This window comes from Cololabis saira, chromosome 4 (genome assembly GCF_033807715.1).
Source record: "Cololabis saira isolate AMF1-May2022 chromosome 4, fColSai1.1, whole genome shotgun sequence".
Taxonomy (NCBI): domain Eukaryota; kingdom Metazoa; phylum Chordata; class Actinopteri; order Beloniformes; family Belonidae; genus Cololabis; species Cololabis saira.
Genome location: NC_084590.1, coordinates 3,111,743 through 3,134,713, shown reverse-complemented (window position 1 = coordinate 3,134,713; position 22,971 = coordinate 3,111,743). Strand labels below are relative to the sequence as shown.

Genomic DNA, 22,971 nt, shown 5'->3' with positions numbered 1-22,971 from the left:
TATTACATAAACAATGGCAGGTAAAAACTCCCCTGGTGGGAGAAAAACCTTAAGCCAAACAGTGGCAAGGAAAAACTCCCCTTTAGGAGGGAAGAAACCTTGAGCAGGACCAGGCTCATCAGGGGGGACCCTCCTGCCGAGGGCCAGACTGGTGGGTCAGGGACGGCAACAGCACAGCAGGCAGGTGGAAGCAGCAACGGGATGACCGGGGGTGGGGACCGCAGGCCAGCACGCAGCTCCCAGCAAGTCCCAGGTTGGGGTGCAGGGTCAGGAAAAGACTTGTGCTCCGTAATGCAAGCTACAGCCACCCACGACCACCTGCAGGACAAAAGAGAGAAAAGGGAGGAGAAGGGGGGGCCAGCAACGGGATGACCAGGGGTGGGGACCGCAGGCCAGCACGCAGCTCCCGAAGCTCCGGCCCAATCAGCAAGTCCCAGGTTGGGGTGCAGGGTCGGGGAAAGACTTGTGCTCCGTAATGCATGCTACAAGCCACCCACGACCACCTGCAGGTTCCGGTGTCCGGCAAAGGATGCTGCAACATGGACAAAAGAGAGAAAAGGGAGGAGAAGGGGGGGCCAGCACAAGAAACTACAGGAGCGACTCTGACACACTAAAGTTTACACTACCTAGAGATTTACCAACACCAGCTAGAGGTTTACTAAACACTAACTATAGGCTTTACTAAACAGAAATGTTTTAAGTTTAGTTTTAAAGGTGGAGGTGGTGTCAGCCCCCTTAACCCAGATTGGAAGTTGGTTCCATAGTAGTGGTGCCTGATAGCAGAACGCCCGCCCTCCAAATCTACATTTAGATACTCTAGGAACTACGAGTAAACCTGCACTGTGAGAACGGAGAGCTCTGACAGGAACATAAGGCACTATCAGGTCTTGCAAATAATGCGGAGCTAAGCCGTTTTGGGCTTTATACGCAAGTAATACAATTTTTAATTGGATTCTGAATTTTACGGATAACCAATGGAGCGACGCTAACACTGGAGAGACGTGGTCTCTCCTGCTGATTCCTGTCAGCACTCGTGCTGCTGCATTCTGGATCAGCTGGAGCCTATTCAGCAAATTACTTGGACATCCTGCTAACAACACATTACAGTAATCTAGTCTAGAAGATACAAACGCATGAACTAGTTTTTCTGCATCACTCTGCGAGAGGATTTTCCTAATCTTTGCAATATTACGGAGATGGAAAAAGGCTATTTTACAAACCTGATTGACATATGGTTTAAACGACAAATCCTGATCGAAAATAACACCAAGGTTTCTCACAGTTGCACTGGAACCCATCGCAACACCATCTAATCCCTTCCTAAAATGCTCTGGACCAAGAATGATAACCTCTGTTTTATCTGAATTTAGAAGCAAGAAATTTCTGGACATCCAGTCCTTGATGTCCCTAAGACATGCCTGAAGTTTAACTAACGGTTCTGTTTCATCCGGCTTCATAGACAAGTAGAGCTGCGTATCATCAGCATAACAATGAAAGTGTATGCCGTGATTCTGGATTATACTTCCCAATGGCTGCATGTATAAACTGAACAAGATTGGCCCTAGCACTGAACCCTGCGGAACACCATAACAGACCCTTGACTGTTCTGAAGAAACCTCATATACATGAACAAACTGGAACCTGTCAGATAGATATGATTTAAACCAACATAGAGCTGTCCCTTTAATCCCAACAACATGCTCTAACCTGTGCAGTAAAATGCCATGATCTATAGTGTCAAAAGCAGCACTGAGGTCCAGTAGAACCAATATGGACACTAATCCCTTATCTGAGGTCCAGTAGAACCAGTATGGACACTAATCCCTTATCTGAGGTCCAGTAGAACCAGTATGGACACTAATCCCTTATCTGAGGCCATAAGAAGGTCATTCGTGACTCGGACCAGTGCTGTCTCTGTGCTATGATGCATTCTGAACCCTGACTGAAAGACTTCAAACAGATCATTTCTATACAAATAGTCACATAACTGGCTTGAAACTGCCTTTTCCAGAATTTTAGATACAAATGGAAGGTTGGAAATTGGTCTATAATTAGCTAAGGTGTCTGGGTCAAGAGAAGGTTTTTTAAGTAAAGGTTTAATTTCTGCGACTTTGAAAACCTGTGGTACATATCCTAAACTTAGGGATAGGTTAATTTGGTCCAGTATTGTCGTACCAATAAGAGAAAAAATATGTTTGAATAGTCGAGTCGGGATGGGGTCTAACATACATGTGGTTGACTTAGCTCTATTAACGAGTGAAGTCAGCTCAGGGAGGTCTATAGGATCAAAATAGTCTGGAGACAAGTCAGAGCCTAGGGAAGTCGCTAAAGCTGAAGAAACACCTACAACCGGCTGGTTGATTTCTTCTCTAATTCTCGTGATTTTACTGTTAAAGAAGCTCATAAAGTCTTCACTACTGAGAGCTGCAGGAATGCACGGCTCAACAGAGTTGTGACTCTTTGTCAGCCTGGCTACAGTGCTGAACAGAAAACGTGGGTTACTTTTATTATCCTCTATCAACGTTGAATAATAAGCTGTTCTGGCTTTGCGAATGGCTTTTTTATATACTATTAGAATATCTTTCCATTCACGATAAGAGTCTACAGACCTACAAGAGTACCACTTCCTTTCCATTTTACGCACGCTTTGTTTCAACATGCGAATATCTGAATTGTACCAGGGAGTTAAGCTCCTGTGGCTAGAAACCCTCCTTTTCAAAGGAGCAACTTCATCTAAAGCTGAATGCAACAAATCAGCAGTGTTACTAGCAAGGAAATCAACATCTGCAGAGGTAGAACCCAGGTCACTGGCCTCGACTACATCACTATTTCGCACTGTCGTAAGATAAGCAATGGCCTCCCTAAATTTAACAATAACTTCATCAGACAAACATCTGCTAAAATAATACCTCCTATTTTGCACTTCAACATCAACAAAATTAAATTCAAACGTTATTAAGTAATGGTCGGATAAAAGGGAGTTTACAGGTGACACCAACAGACCATCAGTTTCAACACCGTAGGTGAGAACGAGATCGAGAGTATGATTAAAACAGTGCGTCGGTTTATTCACTTTTTGTGAGATACCCATTGATTCTAGAAGAGAATCGAAGGCTAATTTAAGATTATCGCTTTCAACATCCATATGAATATTAAAATCACCCACTATGATGAATTTATCTGTGCTGATCAATAATCCAGAAAGGAAATCTGAAAATTCAGACAAAAATTCTAGATACGCACCAGCAGGGGGCCGGTACACTACCACTAACACAACTGGCTTTTCTGATTTCCAGCTCGGAAATTTCAGACCAAGCATGAGGCTTTCAAATGTATTATAATTGCACTTAAGTTCAATTTTTTTACACTTGGATACTCTAGGAACTACGAGTAAACCTGCACTCTGAGAACGGAGAGCTCTGACAGGAACATAAGGCACTATCAGGTCTTGCAAATAATGCGGAGCTAAGCCGTTTTGGGCTTTATACGCAAGTAATAAAATTTTTAATTGGATTCTGAATTTTACGGGTAACCAATGGAGCGATGCTAACACTGGAGAGACGTGGTCTCTCCTGCTGATTCCTGTCAGCACTCGTGCTGCTGCATTTTGGATCAGCTGGAGCCTATTCAGCAAATTACTTGGACATCCTGCTAACACATTACAGTAATCTAGTCTAGAAGATACAAACGCATGAACTAGTTTTTCTGCATCACTCTGCGAGAGGATTTTCCTACTCTTTGCAATAATATAATCATAATTTGAATCGTGTTACATTTATATTAACAGTGTCGTGCAGTAACTTCAACAATGCAAACGGGTGACATTTAATTACACGTAAAGAATAAGGTCATGTGACCCTCTAGTTTAGGTGGATAAAAGTCTCAGTCACATTTGAGTAAAATAATCTCTTTCTATAAATATCAGAGGATCTTTTTTTTTTTAAATATGTATTTTATCAACGACTGAAGGACCCTTTGCGATTACACCACAGACCACTAGGGGTCCATGGACCCCCAGTTGAGAATCCCTGTACTAGAGCAGCATAAAATAGGTGGTGTGGAGTAGGCATGATGGAGGGATTCAAAAGTGGAGGTGGGGTTGTATCAAGGGTCATGCCCAGCACTGTTTTCTACGGTGGAGACACTGGCGGATCAGATTAGAGATGAGTGAAGGGTGGGGGTAAAAGGAACAGGTACACACTAAATGAAACTGATGAAAAGATGGGAGGCAGAGCTGGAGTTAAGAAGGCTGCCGATTTAACGTGGCTGTTAGAAAGTTCAGATCCAGATTTCTAACCTGGTTTTTCAGTTCTAGAGACTCATGAAGTGATATGTTTTCTGTGGAGCATAGATTCAGTTTTGTCTGAATTTAACTGAAGTAAATGGTTTTGCTTCCACACTGATGTGTTTGATGCAGCGACACGACTCCACAGGCCCAAGTTCTCCTGTCAGCAACACAGATCTGAGTGTCATCTGCATAGTTGTGGAACATTTACGCTTATCTGATGAAAGCATGTAAAGATTGGACAATAGGGGTCCCAGGATGGACTTCTGGGGAACACCAGAGGTAAGCCATTTGGGGGTATTTCAGTATCTCCTGAAGCAGTGATCAGTGTATACGCCGAGGTACCTTTAACATTCCTCTTAGCATTGACTTGCAACTGGCCTTGAGGTGCCACCACAGGATTGGAGTCACATCACGGTCTCTGGAGAATACCTAGAACCCTGTAGACCAGGGGTAGGCAACCCTGGTCCTCGAGTGCCACTGTCCTGCATGTCTTAGCTGCTACCCTGCTTTAACACACCTGATTCTAATTAATCGTCATCAGGTGTCATCCAGGGCTGCACAATTCTGTTGATGACACAGGTACTTTTATCATGGTGTGCTGAAGCAGGGTAGCATCTAAGACATGCAGGACAGTGGCACTCGAGGACCAGGGTTGCCTACCCCTGCTGTAGACGGTTCCAATCCTTGGTTTCGGGTGGGATAGGTGTCGTTCCACATGGCGCATTTGTCTACCAGAGTATTGAATATGCGAGGCCAGAATGTGCTCAGCTAGGTTTAAAGATGTCTGTAACACATTTGGTTGGTATTTTGTCCACACCAGTAGACTGTTCAGTAGGTCTCAACTGAAGTGGGCAAACTTCCTGGACAGGTCACAAAACACCACTAGGTCAGGCTACATGTGGTTTGGTGCTATAGCCACATCTTGGTACAGAACCAAGAAGCAAAGACGAGGTCAGAGTTCATGAGTAAAATCCTGTTTTATTTATATTCACATTAAAAGTTGTATAAAGAGTTGCTGCACCTGTTGGGACAGCGAGTGCTGGACAGGTCAGCCAGACGGTTCCTGCTAGGACCCATGCTGTAGTTTGACCCGGCTCCATTTGGAGTCTTGATGAGCAGCAGGACGTTGTGGCTTGTACACGGCCAGCTGCTGGCGAGGGGGTGCCAGGACCTGAACCGGCTTCTGGGTCTTCACTTGCTCAGCAGGCTCCCTAAACCTCCTGATGGGAGAGCCACCGAGGTGCCGAGGAATGTTGTGGACCGTGGCCGGACCAGAACCTCCAGCTCTGCTCCCGGGGACTACCTGGGCTGGGATCCTGAAGTTGGACATACCTGCACTTCCAGTACCAGTCTGAGGGGAGCGGTGAGCTTTAGAGCGCCGCCGTGATGCCCTCTTTGCTGGGGCGCGAGCGTACGTCTGCATCCGTACATGGTTTCCACCTGGAGAAGCACCAACCGGGCTGAACAGGACAGAGCCCATCTGATTGTAGCTGGAGGGACTTTTAGCAGCAACGCTAGAAGGTTCCTGAGCTGCAGACGGGAGAGAAGCCGACCCAGAGGAGCTTCCTGTAGGACCAAACATGGAGGCAGCGCTCCGAGGTAGAGGCTGGACAGCAGCTAGCGTAGCCTGCTGAGCTGACACAGCTCCAGTTCTGCTCTTCCCACCTGGACCCTGCTGGTTCTGACTCACAGCAGTGAAGAGGACAGATGTCCTCTGTAGCTCAGGTTGGACATTGTCCTGGTTGGACACCAAACTGCTCTGCATCGGTCCTGCAGAGTTCTGGGCTGGCTGGAAAGGAGTTTGTGTGTAGTCCCTGGTTGAAAGTCCTGGACCAGAACCCCTTTGGACCGCAGGGGCAACGCTGAAACCTCGACTCTGGAATGGATGTGGAGACACAAAGACTTGTCTGACCTGGTTCTGGGGAGAGCCACCAAGTCTCCTTGGACGGACATCTTGGTCCAGGAAGCCAACATGCCTGTTGTCTCTGGAGCTCTGGGCTGCAGGATAAAGACCATTAATCTGACATGAACCACAGCAGCAGGTGAACAGGTGTCGTACTCACCTGCTGAGGTCCAGAGGCAACGTGCACGCTCTGCTTGAGCCAGACAGACCAGCAGGATCCTGCTCAGGAACCAGAGAAACACACAGTCAGGAGAATAAAACCAGATCTACATGTCTGAATACAGCTGCAACCACGTACCCCAAACCAAGTCCACAAGCCATCTCCAGGAGTCTCCGGTCTGGTCCAGCACCAGGAACACAAACACACTGAAGCTGTTCCTGCTGGTCTGGTTCTTATTAAAGCTGCAACCAATCAGTGTTTGATGAAGATGTTCTGCAGGTGTTGCTGCAGAGAGGTCGGGGTGGAGGCTTTAGAGACCAAACCTCACTGATGAACCTCCTATAAGGGAGCCATACGTCTGTCAGGCTGGTACCAGCTAACAGGATTGTAGCGGGTTTCTGGTCAACAGATCCTGCCGTGTTTAGGATGTTGTTCTAATAGAGAAACATTTTCAGCAAAGCTTTGCTGTTTCAGAGATTTTTGTTATTAAATCACGTTGGTAAAACTTTTCTTTATTTCTGCACCGCAGGAATCAGATCGTGATGCTTCATGTTTTAAATATAAGTATAAGTTGTTCACATTGTTATACTTATGAGAGAGGTGATTGCAAACATCCACAATGCCAACTATAAGACTCTACAATCTACATTGGTCTTAATCCGTTAGTATATAATACGCGTCAGTAAAGCGGAACGAGGAGCTGTTTTTCGGTTTTTAAAATACAAACAGGAACTGTTGACCAAAAACCCGCTACAGTCCTGTTAGCTGGTACCAGTCTGACAGACGTATGGCTCCCTTATAGGAGGTTCATCAGTGAGGTTTGGTCTCTAAAGCTCCACCCTGACCTCTCTGCAGCAACACCTGCAGAACATCTTCATCAAACGCTGATTGGTTGCAGCTTCAATAAGAACCAGACCAGCAGGGACAGCATCAGTGTGTTTGGGTTCCTGGTGCTGGACCAGACCGGAGACTCCTGGAGATGGCTTGTGGACTTGGTTTGGGGTACGTGGTTGCAGCTGTATTCAGACATGTAGATCTGGTTTTATTCTCCTCTGACTGTTGGTCTCCTGGTTCCTGAGCAGGATCCTGCTGGTCTGTCTGGCTCAAGCAGAGCGTGCACGTTGCCTCTGGACCTCAGCAGGTGAGTACGACACCTGTTCACCTGCTGCTGTGGTTCATGTCAGATTAACGGTCTTTATCCTGCAGCCCAGAGCTCCAGAGACAACAGGCATGTTGGCTTCCTGGACCAAGATGGCCGTCCAAGTGGACTTGGTGGCTCTCCCCAGAACCAGGTCAGACAAGTCTTTGTGTCTCCACGTCCATTCCAGAGTCGAGGTTTCAGCGTTGCCCCTGCGGTCCAAAGGGGTTCTGGTCCAGGACTTTCAACCAGGGACTACACACAAACTCCTTTCCAGCCAGCCCAGAACTCTGCAGGACCGATGCAGAGCAGCTTGGTGTCCAACCAGGACAATGTCCAACCTGAGCTACAGAGGACATCTGTCCTCTTCACTGCTGTGAGTCAGAACCAGCAGGGTCCAGGTGGGAAGAGCAGAACTGGAGCTGGGTCAGCTCAGCAGGCTGCGCTAGCTGCTGTCCAGCCTCGACCTCGGAGCGCTGCCTCCATGTTTGGTCCTACAGGAAGCTCCTCCTCTGGGTCGGCTTCTCTCCCGTCTGCAGCTCAGGAACCTTCTAGCGTTGCTGCTAAAAGTCCCTCCAGCTACAATCAGATGGGCTCTGTCCTGTTCAGCCCGGTTGGTGCTTCTCCAGGTGGAAACCATGTACGGATGCAGACGTACGCTCGCGCCCCAGCAAAGAGGGCATCACGGCGGCGCTCTAAAGCTCACCGCTCCCCTCAGACTGGTACTGGAAGTGCAGGTATCCCCAACTTCAGGATCCCAGCCCAGGTAGTCCCCGGGAGACCTGGAGGTTCTGGTCTGGCCACGGTCCACAACATTCCTCAGCACCTCGGTGGCTCTCCCATCAGGAGGTTTAGGGATCCTGCTGAGCAAGTGAAGACCCAGAAGCCGGTTCAGGTCCTGGCACCCCCTCGCCAGCAGCTGGCCGTGTACAAGCCACAGCGTCCAGCTGCTCATCAAGACTTCAAGTGGAGCCGGGTCCAACTACAGCATGGATCCTAGCAGGAACCGTCTGGCTGACCTGTCCAGCACTCGCTGTCCCAACAGGTGCAGCAACTCTTTATACAACTTTTAATGTGAATATAAATAAAACAGGATTTTACTCATGAACTCTGACCTCGTCTTTGCTTCTTGGTTCTGTACCAAGATGTGGCTATATCACCAAACCACATGTAGCCTGACCTCTAGTGGTTAGTGACCTTTCCAGGAAGTTTGCCCACTTCAGTTGAGACCTACTAAACGGTCTACTCCTGTGGACAAAAATACCAACCAAATGTGTTACAGACATATTTAAACCTGGCTGAACACATTCTGGCCTCGCATATTCAATACTCTGGTAGACAAATGCCTGTCATGTTGCATGACACCTATCCTGCCCAAAACCAAGTTTTTGGAACCATCTACAGGTCACTAGGTGTTCTCCAGAGACCGTGATCTGACTCCAATCCATTGGTGGCACCTCAAGGCCAGTTGCAAGAGAAATGTCACAGGTACGTCGGCGTATACATTATCACTGGTTCAGGTGCCATCAAGGGCAGATACTGAAATGACTCCAGACCAAATGGCTGATCTCTGGTGTTCCCCAGGGGTCCATCCTGGGTCCCCTATGTCCTATCTTTACATACTTTCAGTAGACCAGCTAATATGTTCCACAACTATGCAGATGACACTCGGATCTATGTGTTGCTGACAGTAGGAGAACTTGGGCCTGTGGAGTCGTGTCACTGCATCAAACACAGAATGGATACAAAAGCATTTTGAGTTAAATTCAGAGGAAGCTGAAATCTTCTGTTCCACAGAAACGAAGTGTCATCAGTTACCTCATGACTCCCTAGAACCGAAAAAACAGGTTAGAAATCTGGATCTGAACTTTCCTCAGCCACGTTAAATCAACCTTTTTACCTCCAGCTCCGCCTCCCATCTTTTCATCAGTTTCATTCTTCTTTTGGTGCATACCTCCACCTGTTCCTTTCACCACCACCCTTCACTCATCTCTAATCTGATCCGTCAGTGTCTCCACCATAGAAAACAGTGCTGGACATGATCCTTGATGCAACCTCACCTCCACTTTGAATCCCTCCGTCATGCCTATTCCACACCTCACCTCCTTTATGCTGCTCTAGTACAGGGATTCTCAGCCGGGGGTCTGAGGACCCCTAGTGGTCCGTGGTGTAATTGCAAAGGGACTGTCGGTCAGTGATATATTTAAAAAAAAAAAAAAAGATCTGATATTTATAGAAATAGATAATAATTTAGATGTGAAGGAGACTTTTATCCACCTAAACTACAAAGGGTCACATGACCTTTTACTCTTTGTGTCATTCGTTGTATTTTAATGAGAAATCTGCCAAGCATTTGCAGTGTCAACCAAGACAGCCCTACGACATCCAGAGACTTGAGGTACTCGGGGCGAGTCTCATCCACCTCCGGTGCCCACCGTGGAGCTTACGAACTACCTCAGTGACCTCGGCTTGGGTGATGGATGAGCACGTCCCCGAGTCCCCACTCTCTGCTTCTTCAGTGGAAGGCATGTCAGTCGGGTTGAGGAGATCCTCGAAGTATTCCTTCCACCGTCCGACTATGTCCCCAGTCGAGGTCAACAGCTCCCCACCCACACCGTAAATGGTGCCGGCAGAGTACTGCTTCCCCCTTCTGAGGCGCCGAACGGTCCTCCAGAATTTCCTGGAGGCCGACCGAAAGTCTTCCTCCATGGCCTCCCCGAACTCCTCCCAGACCCGAGTTTTTGTCTCCAGGACCGCCCGAGCCGCGGCTCGCTTGGCCTGCAGGTACCTATTTACTGCGTCAGGAGTCCCACAGGCCAACATAGCCCGATAGGACTACTCCTTCAGTCTGACGGCATCCTGTACTTCCGGTGTCCACCAACGGGTTCTAGGATTGCTGCCACGACAGGCACCGGAGACCTTGCTTCCACAACTTCGAACCGCTGCGTCGACAATGGGGGCAGAGAACATGGTCCACTTGGACTCAATGTCCCCCGCCTCCCCTGGGATCTGAGAGAAGCTCTCTCGGAGGTGAGAGTTGAAGATGTCCCTGACAGAGCAACACAGTCTCACTCCCAGCTCGTCAAAAACCGACGCTTGGTCAGGGCCCTTCGGCGTCAGTTTCTGACGCACAAGGTCGCCCTCAGCGTCAAGCACCGACGCAGCGGGCTCTCAACCGATTCTAATGTAACCCGGCCGCGTCGTTTCAAGCCGCTGAGAGCATCAGTCCCATTGGATAACGGAGGATCGGACACACGGAAGTATTCTAGTTACTGTCCGTTTTGACGTTAACGGCGATTTTCACAATGATATCTGCAACATTTCTTAAGGCAGAAACACCACTGTATCCTTAATTACACAACATTATTGGGGTAATTTCCTGCACAATCTGCATAAATAGGCTGTTAACGTCATGCCAGCCAATCAGAATCCTGGAAAAAACATCAACAAATGACACGTGTAACTTCTAGTTAAGGCTGATTTATGGTTCTGCGTTACACCAACGCAGAGCCTACGGCGTAGGGTACGCGGTGACGCACACCGTACGGCGCGCATCGCCTCGTACCCTACGCCGTAGGCTCTGCGTCGATTAAACACGGGACCATAATTCAGGCTTTACTTCCAAGACGGAACGAGAGTCTTTCGTTTGGAGTGACAGAAGTACAGTTACTTTTAAGTGTGACTTTAGAATATTAAATAGGTAAAATACAAGAAAATATTGACGGTGGCCAAACTAATTGTAAACACAGGTCGCACACATGACGCTGGTGACGTTTCTGTTGCATAATGTGACGTTCTGAAGCCTAAATCTCTGTTTTCCTCTGTTTAGACGCAAACGTGAAAACAGAGTTTTTGAAAATCTCCACTTTGGCCGGAGTTTTCAGAAATGATCGTTTTTGGTGACTTTGAGCTCTGTTTTCGTGTAAACGAACGGCCAAAACGCATGAAAACGCCTCCGTTTTTGCTCCGTATAAACGGGGCCTCAGTCCCATTGGATAACGGAGGATCGGACACACGGAAGTATTCTAATTACTGTCCGTTTTGAGGTTAACTGCGATTTTCACAATGATATCTGCAACATTTCTTAAGGCAGAAACACCACTGTATCCTTGTTAATTACACAACATTAGTGGGTTAATTTCCTGCACATCAATTTTCATGTTTTTCCCTTCGATTCTGAGAAAGAAAGAGTTGTTTTATCAGTGATGGATAATTGTAGGCAATACACTACCCATAATCCTCAGCTACCGTTGCTATAGAGACGACGCCAGTCCGCTTTGCTTGACAAAATCGTTTTATAACTATTTATATTTATTATTATTATTATTAATAATTATATTTATATATAACTATTTTAACATTTCTAAACACAAAAACACGAAAGTGTCCTTGATAATTCAATAATACAATAGGTTCATGTTAAGGACATCCGTTTTAATTAGTTCTCCTTCGATTATGACATGTTATTAATGCTCAGTAGGCACAGGAGGTTTGTTATGTATTGTTATGAGGCCTATTTCGTGTCTATTTTTGAACAGTTCACTAACGCTTTGAGCTAGGAGGCTGACATTCTAGACTCTGTATCAGGAGGTGACTTTCATCCACTGTGCAGATTTTCAGATCTGTGTGACCTTCGGAAGTGTCAAAGGTCACCGCGTCTGTTGCTTTTCGGCCTGCAAAGACTATTTTGTGTCTTTTTTTGCATAGTTCACTAACGCTTTGAGCTAAGAGGCTGAAATTCTAGACTCTGTATCAGGAGGTGACTCTCATCCACTGTGCCGAGGTCCAGACCCATGCGTCCTTCGGAAGTGCCAAAGGTCACCGTGTGTGGTGCCTTTTTCGGGCCTTTTTTGTGTATTTTTTGAATAATTCACTAACGCTTTGAGCTGGGAGGCTGATTTTTGACTATGTTGCAATGCAGAAGGCCCTTTGCTAGGATCTTTTGGTCCCGTGGCTGTACGACTTCCACAGAGCTAGTTGGCATTGCAGAGGGTTCACAGAGTTGAGACTTGGCAAGCCCAATCTAGGCCCCATATGGAGGCCACAGGTTTTACTTGGTTTGGTCAAATGTTGTGGCAACAGTGTCCGTTCGAATGTTGGAAAAGGTGAAGTTTCAAAGCCCCGCCCATCGAAAAGTACAGGTCCGATCTGCACCAAACTAACGTCACAATGATATCTGCAACATTTCTTAAGGCAGAAACACCACTGTATCCTTGTTAATTACACAACATTAGTGGGTTAATTTCCTGCACATCAATTTTCATGTTTTTCCCTTCGATTCTGAGAAAGAGAGTTGTTTTATCAGTGATGGATAATTGTAGGCAATACACTACCCATAATCCTCAGCTACCGTTGCTATAGAGACGACGCCAGTCCGCTTTGCTTGACAAAATCGTTTTTAACTATTTATATTTATTATTTATTATTTATATTTATATATAACTATTTTAACATTTCTAAACACAAAAACACCACGCGGCCGGGTTACATTAGAATCTGTTGAGAGCCCGCTGCGTCGGTGCTTGACGCTGAGGGTGACCTTGTGCGTCAGAAACTGACGCCGAAGGGCCCTGACCAAGCGTCGTTTTTTTCACGAGCTGGGAGTGAGACTGTGTTGGACAGAGGGCTCAGCCAGACGTTCCCAACAGACCCTCACAATCCATTTGGGTCTGCCCGGTCTGTCCAACCTCCTCCTCTGCCAGCGCATCCAACTCACCACCAGGTGGTGATCAGTTGACAGCTAAGCCCCTATATTTTTTTAAATATAAAGATGTTAAAATATAAAATGAGAACAAAGCTTTCAAAAACAATATATTAAATCCACATGGATATGAATGATTTAGGATAGAAACTTCTGATTTTGACAAAAATAAAAATGTTAAATTCCATTTTTAAACTTTAAACATTTAATTTTTTCCATGAGGGACTTGAAAAAGTAAAAAAGAAAAAAAAAAAGAAAGAGGAAGCTGTTTAGTTTCAAAACTTTCCCTAGTTTGTTAATGTGAGCCGCTCCCTTCAGTCTCTGTCAACAAACTGACTTGATGGTCTGTTTTCATCACTGAAGTCAGGCAGAACCGGAATTTAAGAAAATGGACCCAGAACCAAACTTAACCACTATCTTAAACCTCCCAACTCCTGGAGGGGGTTGCCCCCCGGTTGGGATCTTAAACCTCACAACTCCTGGAGGGGGTTGCCCCCCTGTTGGGATCTTAAACCTCACAACTCCTGGAGGGGGTTGCCCCCCGGTTGGGATCTTAAACCTCACAACTCCTGGAGGGGGTTGCCCCCCGGTTGGGATCCAGCTGGAAGGACTAATCCTGCCCCCGATGCTGAGCATTGATGTGATTCTGGGACTGCTGGGGAACATCGTAGCTCTGTGGATCTTCTGCTTCAGAATCAAGGCCTGGAACACCAACAACCTGTTCCTCTTTAACCTCGTCATCGCTGATTTCCTGGCTCTGGCCAGCCTACCGCTCAGGATTGATGCCTTGCTCAGAGGCTACTGGGTGTTTGGAGATGGGATCTGCCGGATCAACCTGTTCCTGATGTTCTCCAACCGAACGGCCAGCATCGCCTTCATGACGGTGGTGGCTGTTTACCGCTATTTCAAGGTGAGGAAGGAGAAACACACTTATTTCTGTTGATAAAAACAAACCTTGAATCCTAAAACCTGAAAATGAGTAAAACATTTTCCAAACATGTCCAGACCACTGATTGGGTAACGTATTGTGTCACTTCCTGTTTTTTGCAGTCTGTTGCCGTTGCAGGCTCTGATTTCTCCAGACTTTTTTGTCTAAACTTAGATTGTTTTCTGGTAAAATAATACTATATCTGGTAAACTTCTGTCTTTAATTCAACACTCGCACATTTTTCTCTTCCGTAACTTTCATTGTCACCAATCACTGATCCATAGCACCATAGCAATGATAGAAATACCTCCATAATCTCCGTAATAACTGACAAACTAAACATATAGCCTACATTCACTAAATGAAGATTATGTAAATAAAATACACATTTCTCTCTAGAAACATTAAAATGCATTTTAATGCCGAAACATCTTAAAATATTGCATTTTCCAACAAAAATAAAATGTATATCAACTTCTGACATGTTACGTTACTATTTCAATCTTATTTGTTATTTACTGTCTAATTATGTCTTGCCGCTTTTAATCTCAATGTAAAGCACTTTGAATTACCTTGTGTTGAATTGTGCTATATAAATAAACTTGCCTTGCCTTGCCTATAAGCTTAACTATCTTAAAGGAGCATGAGGCAGGATTGAGGCAGGATTTATGAAAACATTTGTAAACGTTTTAAGTTTTCTAGTAATAATGTCAGATGAAACGTTCCAAACCAAAAAGAATGAGCTAGTGTAGCTCTAGTGTATCTCTCCGTTGCCTTGTACAGGCTGTGTGCTGCAAAATGTGCTGCAATTCTGGGCCCGAATTTCCCGCGCTGGGCTGCGGATGTGACGTCACATGGCGCTGCATGCACGTTCTCCCCGTTCTCCCGTGCCGGCTTCACTGTTGGCTGCAGTACCCCCGACGCCCGTCGTGGTGAAGGGTGGCGCTAGAGTCTCATTTCTTAAAAGGAGCCTCATGCTCCTTTAAATATTAACCGTTTACTTCCACGTCCATAGCAACAGTAACCATGACCAGACATCCGGGTCCTTACATACTAACAACCAGCCCTCTGATTGACCACCTCCACCTTTAAAACTAAACTTAAAACCTTTCTGTTTAGTAAAGCCTATAGTTAGTGTTTAGTAAACCTCTAGCTGGTGTTGGTAAATCTCTAGTTAGTGTAAACTCTAGTGTGTTAGAGTCAGTAGTCATAGTTGCAGCTATAGAACAAAACTATAATAGTTAGTCTCAAATATAGCTCCATGGTAGATATGCTGCTATAGGCTTATGCTGCAGGGGGGCACCGACATGATCCACTGGGCGGTGCCTCTCACCCTTCTTCTCCTCTCCTTTTCCTTGCCTCTCTTCTCCATTACCATTTTTATTTATTATAAATATCTCTGGTCATCCCGCTGCTGCTTCCACCTGCCTGCTGTGTGCTGCTGACGTCCTGACTCCCCCAGTCTGGCCTTCGGCAGGAGGGTCCCCCCTTATGAGCCTGGTCCTGCTCAAGGTTTCTTCCCTCCTAAAGGGGAGTTTTTCCTTGCCACTGTTTGGCTTAAGGCTTTTCTCCCACTAGGGGAGTTTTTACCTGCCATTGTTTATATAATAATTGCTCGGGGGTTTATGTTTATGTTTATGTTCATGTTCTGGATCTCTGGAAAGCGTCTAGAGACAACATCTGTTGTATTAGACGTTATATAAATAAAATTGAATTAAATTGATTGGCAGAGACGTACCAAGCATACTGTATTGTAACAGGTTAGATTACATTTACACAACACTACAGGCTACACAAACAAGGGGTAACTGAAACAAATGGCTAGTAACTACTAGCAGGTAAATAGCCCCCCCACTAGCCTATACTTATGTGACCAAATAACGCCTCATTCAATGGGCTGATAACAGTCAAGTCGGGGGCACCCGATCGGGGCACTCGTCGCGTGTCCAGGATCCCCCTCGTCACTATGACGTAGAGGGGGCTCCCAGAGGGAATTCCCTGTGTCAAACGTTCCCCATATAAATAATAATAATGTAATAATCCTAGCTGCTCCCGGTTGTCGGGCCAGCGCTGTTGTGTGGCAGCTGCAGTCTACAGTGTAAAGCGCTTTTGGGCAGTAGGAGTGCAGCTGGAAAGCACTATATAAGTGTAAGCCATTTACCATAATAATGTAATAATCCGTGTATATATCACGACAACGGATCCCAAATGACTTCGCATATGTACAATATCCGTGGTGCTCACACGGAATTTTAGCACTTAAACATCATTAAAACACCATTAAAACATATATTATACAATTCAAGTGCTATTATTGTAACCCCTCTACGTTTTTGCACTTTGGACATGCGTAGGGAGGGCACGTTTTTATGTGAGACTGGGTTGGGGGCTCATGTTCTGAGTCTCTGGAAACTGCCTAGAGCGAACTTGTGTTACAATAGACGGTATATAATTAAAACTGAATTGAATTCTGCTTCACTTTCTTCTGCTCCCAGGTTGTCCACCCTCACCACTGCTTCAACCGGATGACAAAGAGACGGGTGGTGTTGGTAACTGTGCTGCTCTGGTTGGTGGTTATCTCACCTCGGGTTCCCATGCTGGCCTTCAACCACATCAAGGGCAGTGGAAACACGACTCAGTGCTTCTTCTTCACCTCCTACAAAGAGGCGTCCTCTGCCATCATCATCCTGGTAGCCGTGCACCGCGTCCTGACGGTGCTGGAGTTCATCCTGCCCATGATCCTGCTGCTGTTCTGCTCCATCCAGATCTACAGCTTCCTGAAGCAACACCAGACGATGGGGAAACCCCACAAGCTGAGGAAGGCCATGCGGATGTGTGCCGTGATCGTTGTGGTGTTCATGGTGTGCTTCCTGCCCACCACGGTGACGACCGTCGGAGTGTGGGTGATCCGCTCGTACCGGCCCTGGGACTGTAGCAGCTTCTACACCTTCACCCAGCTCACCATCGTGTCCTTGGGTCTGAACTTCCTGAACTCGGCTCTGGACCCCGTCGTCTACGTCTTCTCCAGCTCCACCTTCAGGAAGGCCCTGCTGGCAGCGACGCCCCGCGCTCTGCTCTGCAGGAAGGATGGAGATCAGAACTCGGCCTCCATGTCAACAACTCAGTCCACCAATCAGCAGGAAATGAGGTTCATGAGAGAAGCAGCGTCTGACCCATGAGAGTGGGCCAGGTCTGATCCCTCTTGTTGCTCAGTCAAAGTTTTAAATGCTCATTTTATTTCAAACATGCATGATAAAAAAGCGTACAGAAATATATATATATATATATATATATATATATATATATATATATATATATATATGTACAGCACTTCATATAATAATAGTTCACGGATCCACCAACGTGCTCGAAACGCAGTAGGGTTGAAGTAACTACTTATCCAGTCCTAGCCCGGAGCTTGACATACATTCTTACATAGAACAAGACGAGTTTCAATAAGCTTACTTATAAAACACACATAACCAAACACCCCTTACTTTAATAACTATTCAATACAGTGATATAATACTCAATTATATGTATATATAAATATAGTCAAAATCAAAGCAAATCAATGCAAACAAAACAAACGCCCAGCATTAAGTTGCTACTATGTACCGGTATGTATGTAATAATAGAAGTAATTATAATGCATAGTATTACATTATTATGACTTTGCTATAATACTACAATATAATAGAGAACAACAGACAGCAATGGTATAACAATATACTTGAATAACTATATAAGAGTAGATATGCTATATATACATTGGCTCATATATTTACTTCCAATTATATACATAAAAATTACTATAAATCTATATATCAACATATCTACATATAACTGTAAATCAATATATATTAATAGATATAGATATACAAATATTGTCAGTATTATACACCTCAATATATCCATATACATAGCTACATATAACATATCTATGTCCATAATATACATCTATATATCTACATATATTAATAAATGTACATATCTACATGTTTATTCACATCTGTATTTTGAATAGAATGTTTCTTCTATCTTTTTTTAAATTGTGATATGTTTGGACTTTGGCCTGCCTGTTGGTTGTATTTATCTTAAACTAGTGGCATCTGTGAATGTTTCTGATCATATATGCGCTGCGTCCCTCTAGGGTTGGCCTACACGCATTTATGTGTATTTTACGGTTCCTCCTCGGCTTTAGATGTGTCTGTAGAACTTTCCAAGAACTTTGTAAAACTGTACTGTTGCTTATGATTCCAAATATTATTGAAGATTCACAACTTCAAGATTTCTGTAAATGCAGTTGTTGTCTGTGTGTTTAGAACCATTAAACCTGGAAAAAACTGTTTTGTTTTGTTTTGTTGGAAATGTGAAACATTCCGAGGTGAAAGCAGGTGGAACTGCATTCTTGGGGAGAGTTGGGATCCTCACCAAAGTGGGTCCAGTATGGCCGCCCGTCAGGGAAGGAGCTCCATTTTCCTTTGATCTTTTATCAATCTTTTTTTAATATTCTTGGACTCTACTGAATGGTCGTGGCCATAAGTCATTATTTTGTACTTTATCTCCCATTCAAATGTTAATTAATTACATTTAATTTTGTACACGAAGATGTTGGATAATTTTCTATCCACTAATGTTTATCACGTTCAATAATTTTGTAATCAAATAGGTAGGTATAGTAATAGTTGTTTTTAATTAAGATTGGTACTGATAAAATAATGATAAATGTATTGTGGGAAGAGGGTTTGGTCAAATTTAGTTTATTAATTGTTTGGAATTATGGGAAACAGTGCTTTATTTTACCAAGATGGTATTCTCATACGTGGGTTTCCTCCGGGTACTCCGGCTTCCTCCCACAGTCCAAAAACATGCGTGCTAGGTTAATTGGTGATTCTAAATTGCCCGTAAGTGTGAGTGTGTCTGGTTGTTTGTCTGTATATGTGTCCCTGTGATGGACTGGTGACCTGTCCAGGGTGTAACCCCTGTCTCTCACCTGAAATGAGCTGGGATAGGCTCCAGCAGACCCCCGTGACCCTGCAAAGGATAAAGCGGGTATAGATAATGGATGGATGGATGGATGGATGGTATTCTCATGTACAACACTGACATTGTATTATTAGCTATCAAAATTAGGAGATGAGAAAGTATCATGAATTGACTGTTTTATTTCAGGCTGAGGCAAAGTGCAATATTTGGTAGCTCTGCACTCACCATCAGGTCTGTGGACGTGGTGAGTGCCGACTCCTGAGGCACTGTGCAGGGAGTGTGTTCCGGACTCTTTTTCAACACTCCCTCGACAGTCACACCGTTCCACAGTTGTGGAAACACTCCACAGTCATCCCTATCCCCCCAAAAAATAAGCCAAAGACTCCGAACGATCTCCGCCCTGTGGCCCTCACCTCCCTGGTGATGAAGGCCATGGAGAAGATCATAAAACAGCACATCATCAGAGCAACTGACTCCCTAATGGACCCACTCCAGTTTGCATATCGCGCAGGCAGAAGCGTTGATGATGCAAAAATCTTCATCATGGACTCCATTCACAAACACCTGGAGCTCCCTGACTCATCCGCCAGACTACTGTTTGCTGACTTCTCATCAGCATTCAACACCCTGCAGCCCCACATCCTGGCCACTAAACTCTCCTCCCACTTTCACCTGGATAATCAGTTAATCCTGTGGATCCTAGACTTTCTGACCAACAGGACTCAACAACTCTCTCTCTGACCTCTGCTCCACCTCCACTGGCTCCCCCCAGGGCTGTGTGCTCTCCCCCCTGCTCTTCATCCTCTACAAGTGCGCGAGGGCTCCCGGCAGACATTTTGAGCCCTTACTGCTCACTTCCCGTAAGTCTGCATCTCCGCAGACTTATGGAAAGGGAATTACCCACGGTTCATTGCGTTGTGACATGAAAGGAGGTTACCAGGGAGAATGTAAACAAAACAGGGGGCGGAGGAAAAGAATTAATGTGCGACTGCAAGAAGAAAGTTTACCTGTAAGTATAAATACATATCCCACTGGTGATTTAAATTCAGAAACTGTTGTCCCGTGATGATTTTTCAACGGCCCTAATATTTCCTTTACAAACAGGGAGCGACCAACAAACGGAGGGAAGAAAACCAAAAAAAGGACAAATGAAGTTTTGGACTTTCTTCAACACTAAAGACAAGAAAAGAGGCTGAGGAAAAGGATGAGGAGAGGGAAAAGAAGAGGGATGACCAGTTATCTAAGTTAATTGACATTTTTGGGAAGATGGAGGACAAAATGTAGTTTTCTTCATCATTTTTTTATTCATAATTTGAGGTTCAATTTCTTTTTTTTTTTCATTTTATATTAGACAAATCCTCAGTTGACCTGGTGTTGAATAAACAAGACTTGCTTTTCTTTAATCTGAGTACAGTGTTTGAATTAAGATTCCCTATGTTAACAGAAATGCATACATGTAAATACTAGCAAGATAGTTTTAGATCCAACACAAACAAGTCGGGCAGTAATTTGGTTATTCATTTATTTATGACCACAACATTTAAACAATTTCAGCAAGTTGAAAAAAAACGTTGCAGTAAATAGTGATAATAACTGAAATATTTAGCTCAAGTTACCATCAATTTATACGGTCTGGCCGCGTGTCCGGCCCGGACCGGGTGGCCGGGGATTGCCTGGGTCGCGGTCCCTGGCTGCTTCTTCCCGCGCCGTGGGGGCCCCGCCCGCGGGGGGGGGGGCTCGCAGGCGGTGGGTTGCCTCCCTCCTACTTCTCCCCTCTGTGGGGTTGCCGGTGGCCTGGGTTCCGGGCTCTTCCGTGTCGGCCTCTGGTCTCGCGGGTGGCGGGGTTGCTCCCCCCCCTCCCCCACTATAGATACACTTCAGGTGGAGCTTTGTTTGGTTTATTACACACACACACACACACACACACACACACACACACACACACACACTCACACACATAGTCACATGCATATACACACACACACACACACACACACACACACACACACACACACACACACACACACACACGCAGGATCATATACATACACACACACACACATAGACATACACACTGGCTTGTTCACCTGCATGCTGGCTCTCTAGTTTTTGGGTTTAGGTAGCGGTAGCGATAGCTTAGCTCAGACTGCGATCAGATCTCAAGATTTAGGTCGATTGCTGTTATTGTTTTGGTTGGCTCCGTGCCGGTTTCGTGCTTTGTTTTGTGGTTTTTTGTTGCAGATTTCTAGTGCTTGACGTGTGTCTCCGTGTGTTCCTGCTTCCTGGATTGGCAGTGGATGTCGTCACCCCCCCCCCCCCCCCAAAAAAAAAAAAAAAAAAAAAAAAAAACACTGGGTTTGTATGTGTATATTTATGTATGTGTACGCATATGTATGCGTATATATATGTATATATATTAAATATAGTAATAATGCACATATATTTACTTTTGGTTTCTACCGTCATGGTATCAATCATTAATATGTGTGCAAACAAGGTAAAGAAAAAAATAAATAAATTAAAAAATTTAAAAAAATAAATAAATAAATTTATACGGTCTTTTATAAAAAATGAAATTATTCGGCGATTGAGCCTGGCATACTGGATGTGCTGGTATGGGTAGATTGAAAGAAATACACTACATTAACAAGGAAATACATATTGTACTGTGCGCATATTTAAATTGTGTTCTTTGTTGAATTTTATACTCCTTTATATAGGCTACCACTTTGTTTTCAAACATCCGTAGGATGATCATTCCCAAACTTATAATACTGGTACGGAACATTTTGATCCGACTAATGATCTGACGAATTTTGTAAATTGAAATGTTAAATAAAGTTTTTTAAATCCGGTTTCTGCTAAGTCCTGTCCCATTCCTATTTCTACCATTTGGAGCCCTCACACCCTCTCACACTTGATCACTTCCAGCTGACGTCACTAAAGTCTGTAAGGGTTCAGGGCCTGAGGGTTTAGGGTGGAGTTTGGGATTGCGGGTTGGTCTCTAAAGCCTCCACCCTGACCTCTCTGCAGCAACACCTGCAGAACATCTTCATCAAACACTGATTGGTTGCAGCTTCAATAAGAACCAGACCAGCAGGAACAGCTTCAGTGTGTTTGGGTTCCTGGTGCTGGACCAGACCAGAGACTCCTGGAGATGGCTTGTGGACTTGGTTTGGGGTACGTGGTTGCAGCTGTATTCAGACATGTAGATCTGGTTTTATTCTCCTCTGACTGTTGGTCTCCTGGTTCCTGAGCAGGATCCTGCTGGTCTGTCTGGCTCAAGCAGAGCGTGCACGTTGCCTCTGGACCTCAGCAGGTGAGTACGACACCTGTTCACCTGCTGCTGTGGTTCATGTCAGATTAATGGTCTTTATCCTGCAGCCCAGAGCTCCAGAGACAACAGGCATGTTGGCTTCCTGGACCAAGATGGCCGTCCAAGGGGACTTGGTGGCTCTCCCCAGAACCAGGTCAGACAAGTCTTTGTGTCTCCACGTCCATTCCAGAGTCGAGGTTTCAGCGTCGCCCCTGCGGTCCAAAGGGGTTCTGGTCCAGGACTTTCAACCAGGGACTACACACAAACTCCTTTCCAGCCGGCCCAGAACTCTGCAGGACCGATGCAGAGCAGTTTGGTGTCCAACCAGGACAATGTCCAGCCTGAGCTACAAAGGACATCTGTCCTCTTCACTGCTGTGAGTCAGAACCAGCAGGGTCCAGGTGGGAAGAGCAGAACTGGAGCTGGGTCAGCTCAGCAGGCTACGCTAGCTGCTGTCCAGCCTCTACCTCGGAGCGCTGCCTCCATGTTTGGTCCTACAGGAAGCTCCTCCTCTGGGTCGGCTTCTCTCCCGTCTGCAGCTCAGGAGC

The 22,971-nt window shown here is 45.4% G+C and overlaps 1 protein-coding gene across 1 annotated transcript; it reads left to right on the top strand.

Annotated features, from left to right (window-relative positions):
• The first annotated feature begins 13,578 nt into the window (after positions 1 to 13,578).
• LOC133442191 (hydroxycarboxylic acid receptor 2-like) lies at positions 13,579 to 17,297 on the top strand. The gene is made up of 3 exons (XM_061720140.1): positions 13,579 to 13,633; positions 13,766 to 14,100; positions 16,614 to 17,297. Exons 1-3 carry the CDS (start codon positions 13,579 to 13,581, stop codon positions 17,295 to 17,297), a joined length of 1,074 nt encoding a protein of 357 aa, XP_061576124.1.
• Positions 17,298 to 22,971: the final 5,674 nt, after the last annotated feature.

Excerpts from the sequence above, each read along its gene's own strand:
- LOC133442191 (XM_061720140.1), top strand. The coding sequence starts at position 13,579 with ATGGACCCAGAACCAAACTTAACCACTATCTTAAACCTCCCAACTCCT. Across the intron at positions 13,634-13,765 it reads CCTCCCAACTCCTGGAGGGG|GGGGTTGCCCCCCGGTTGGG; the intron begins GTTGCCCCCCGG and ends CAACTCCTGGAG. Across the intron at positions 14,101-16,613 it reads CTGTTTACCGCTATTTCAAG|GTTGTCCACCCTCACCACTG; the intron begins GTGAGGAAGGAG and ends TTCTGCTCCCAG.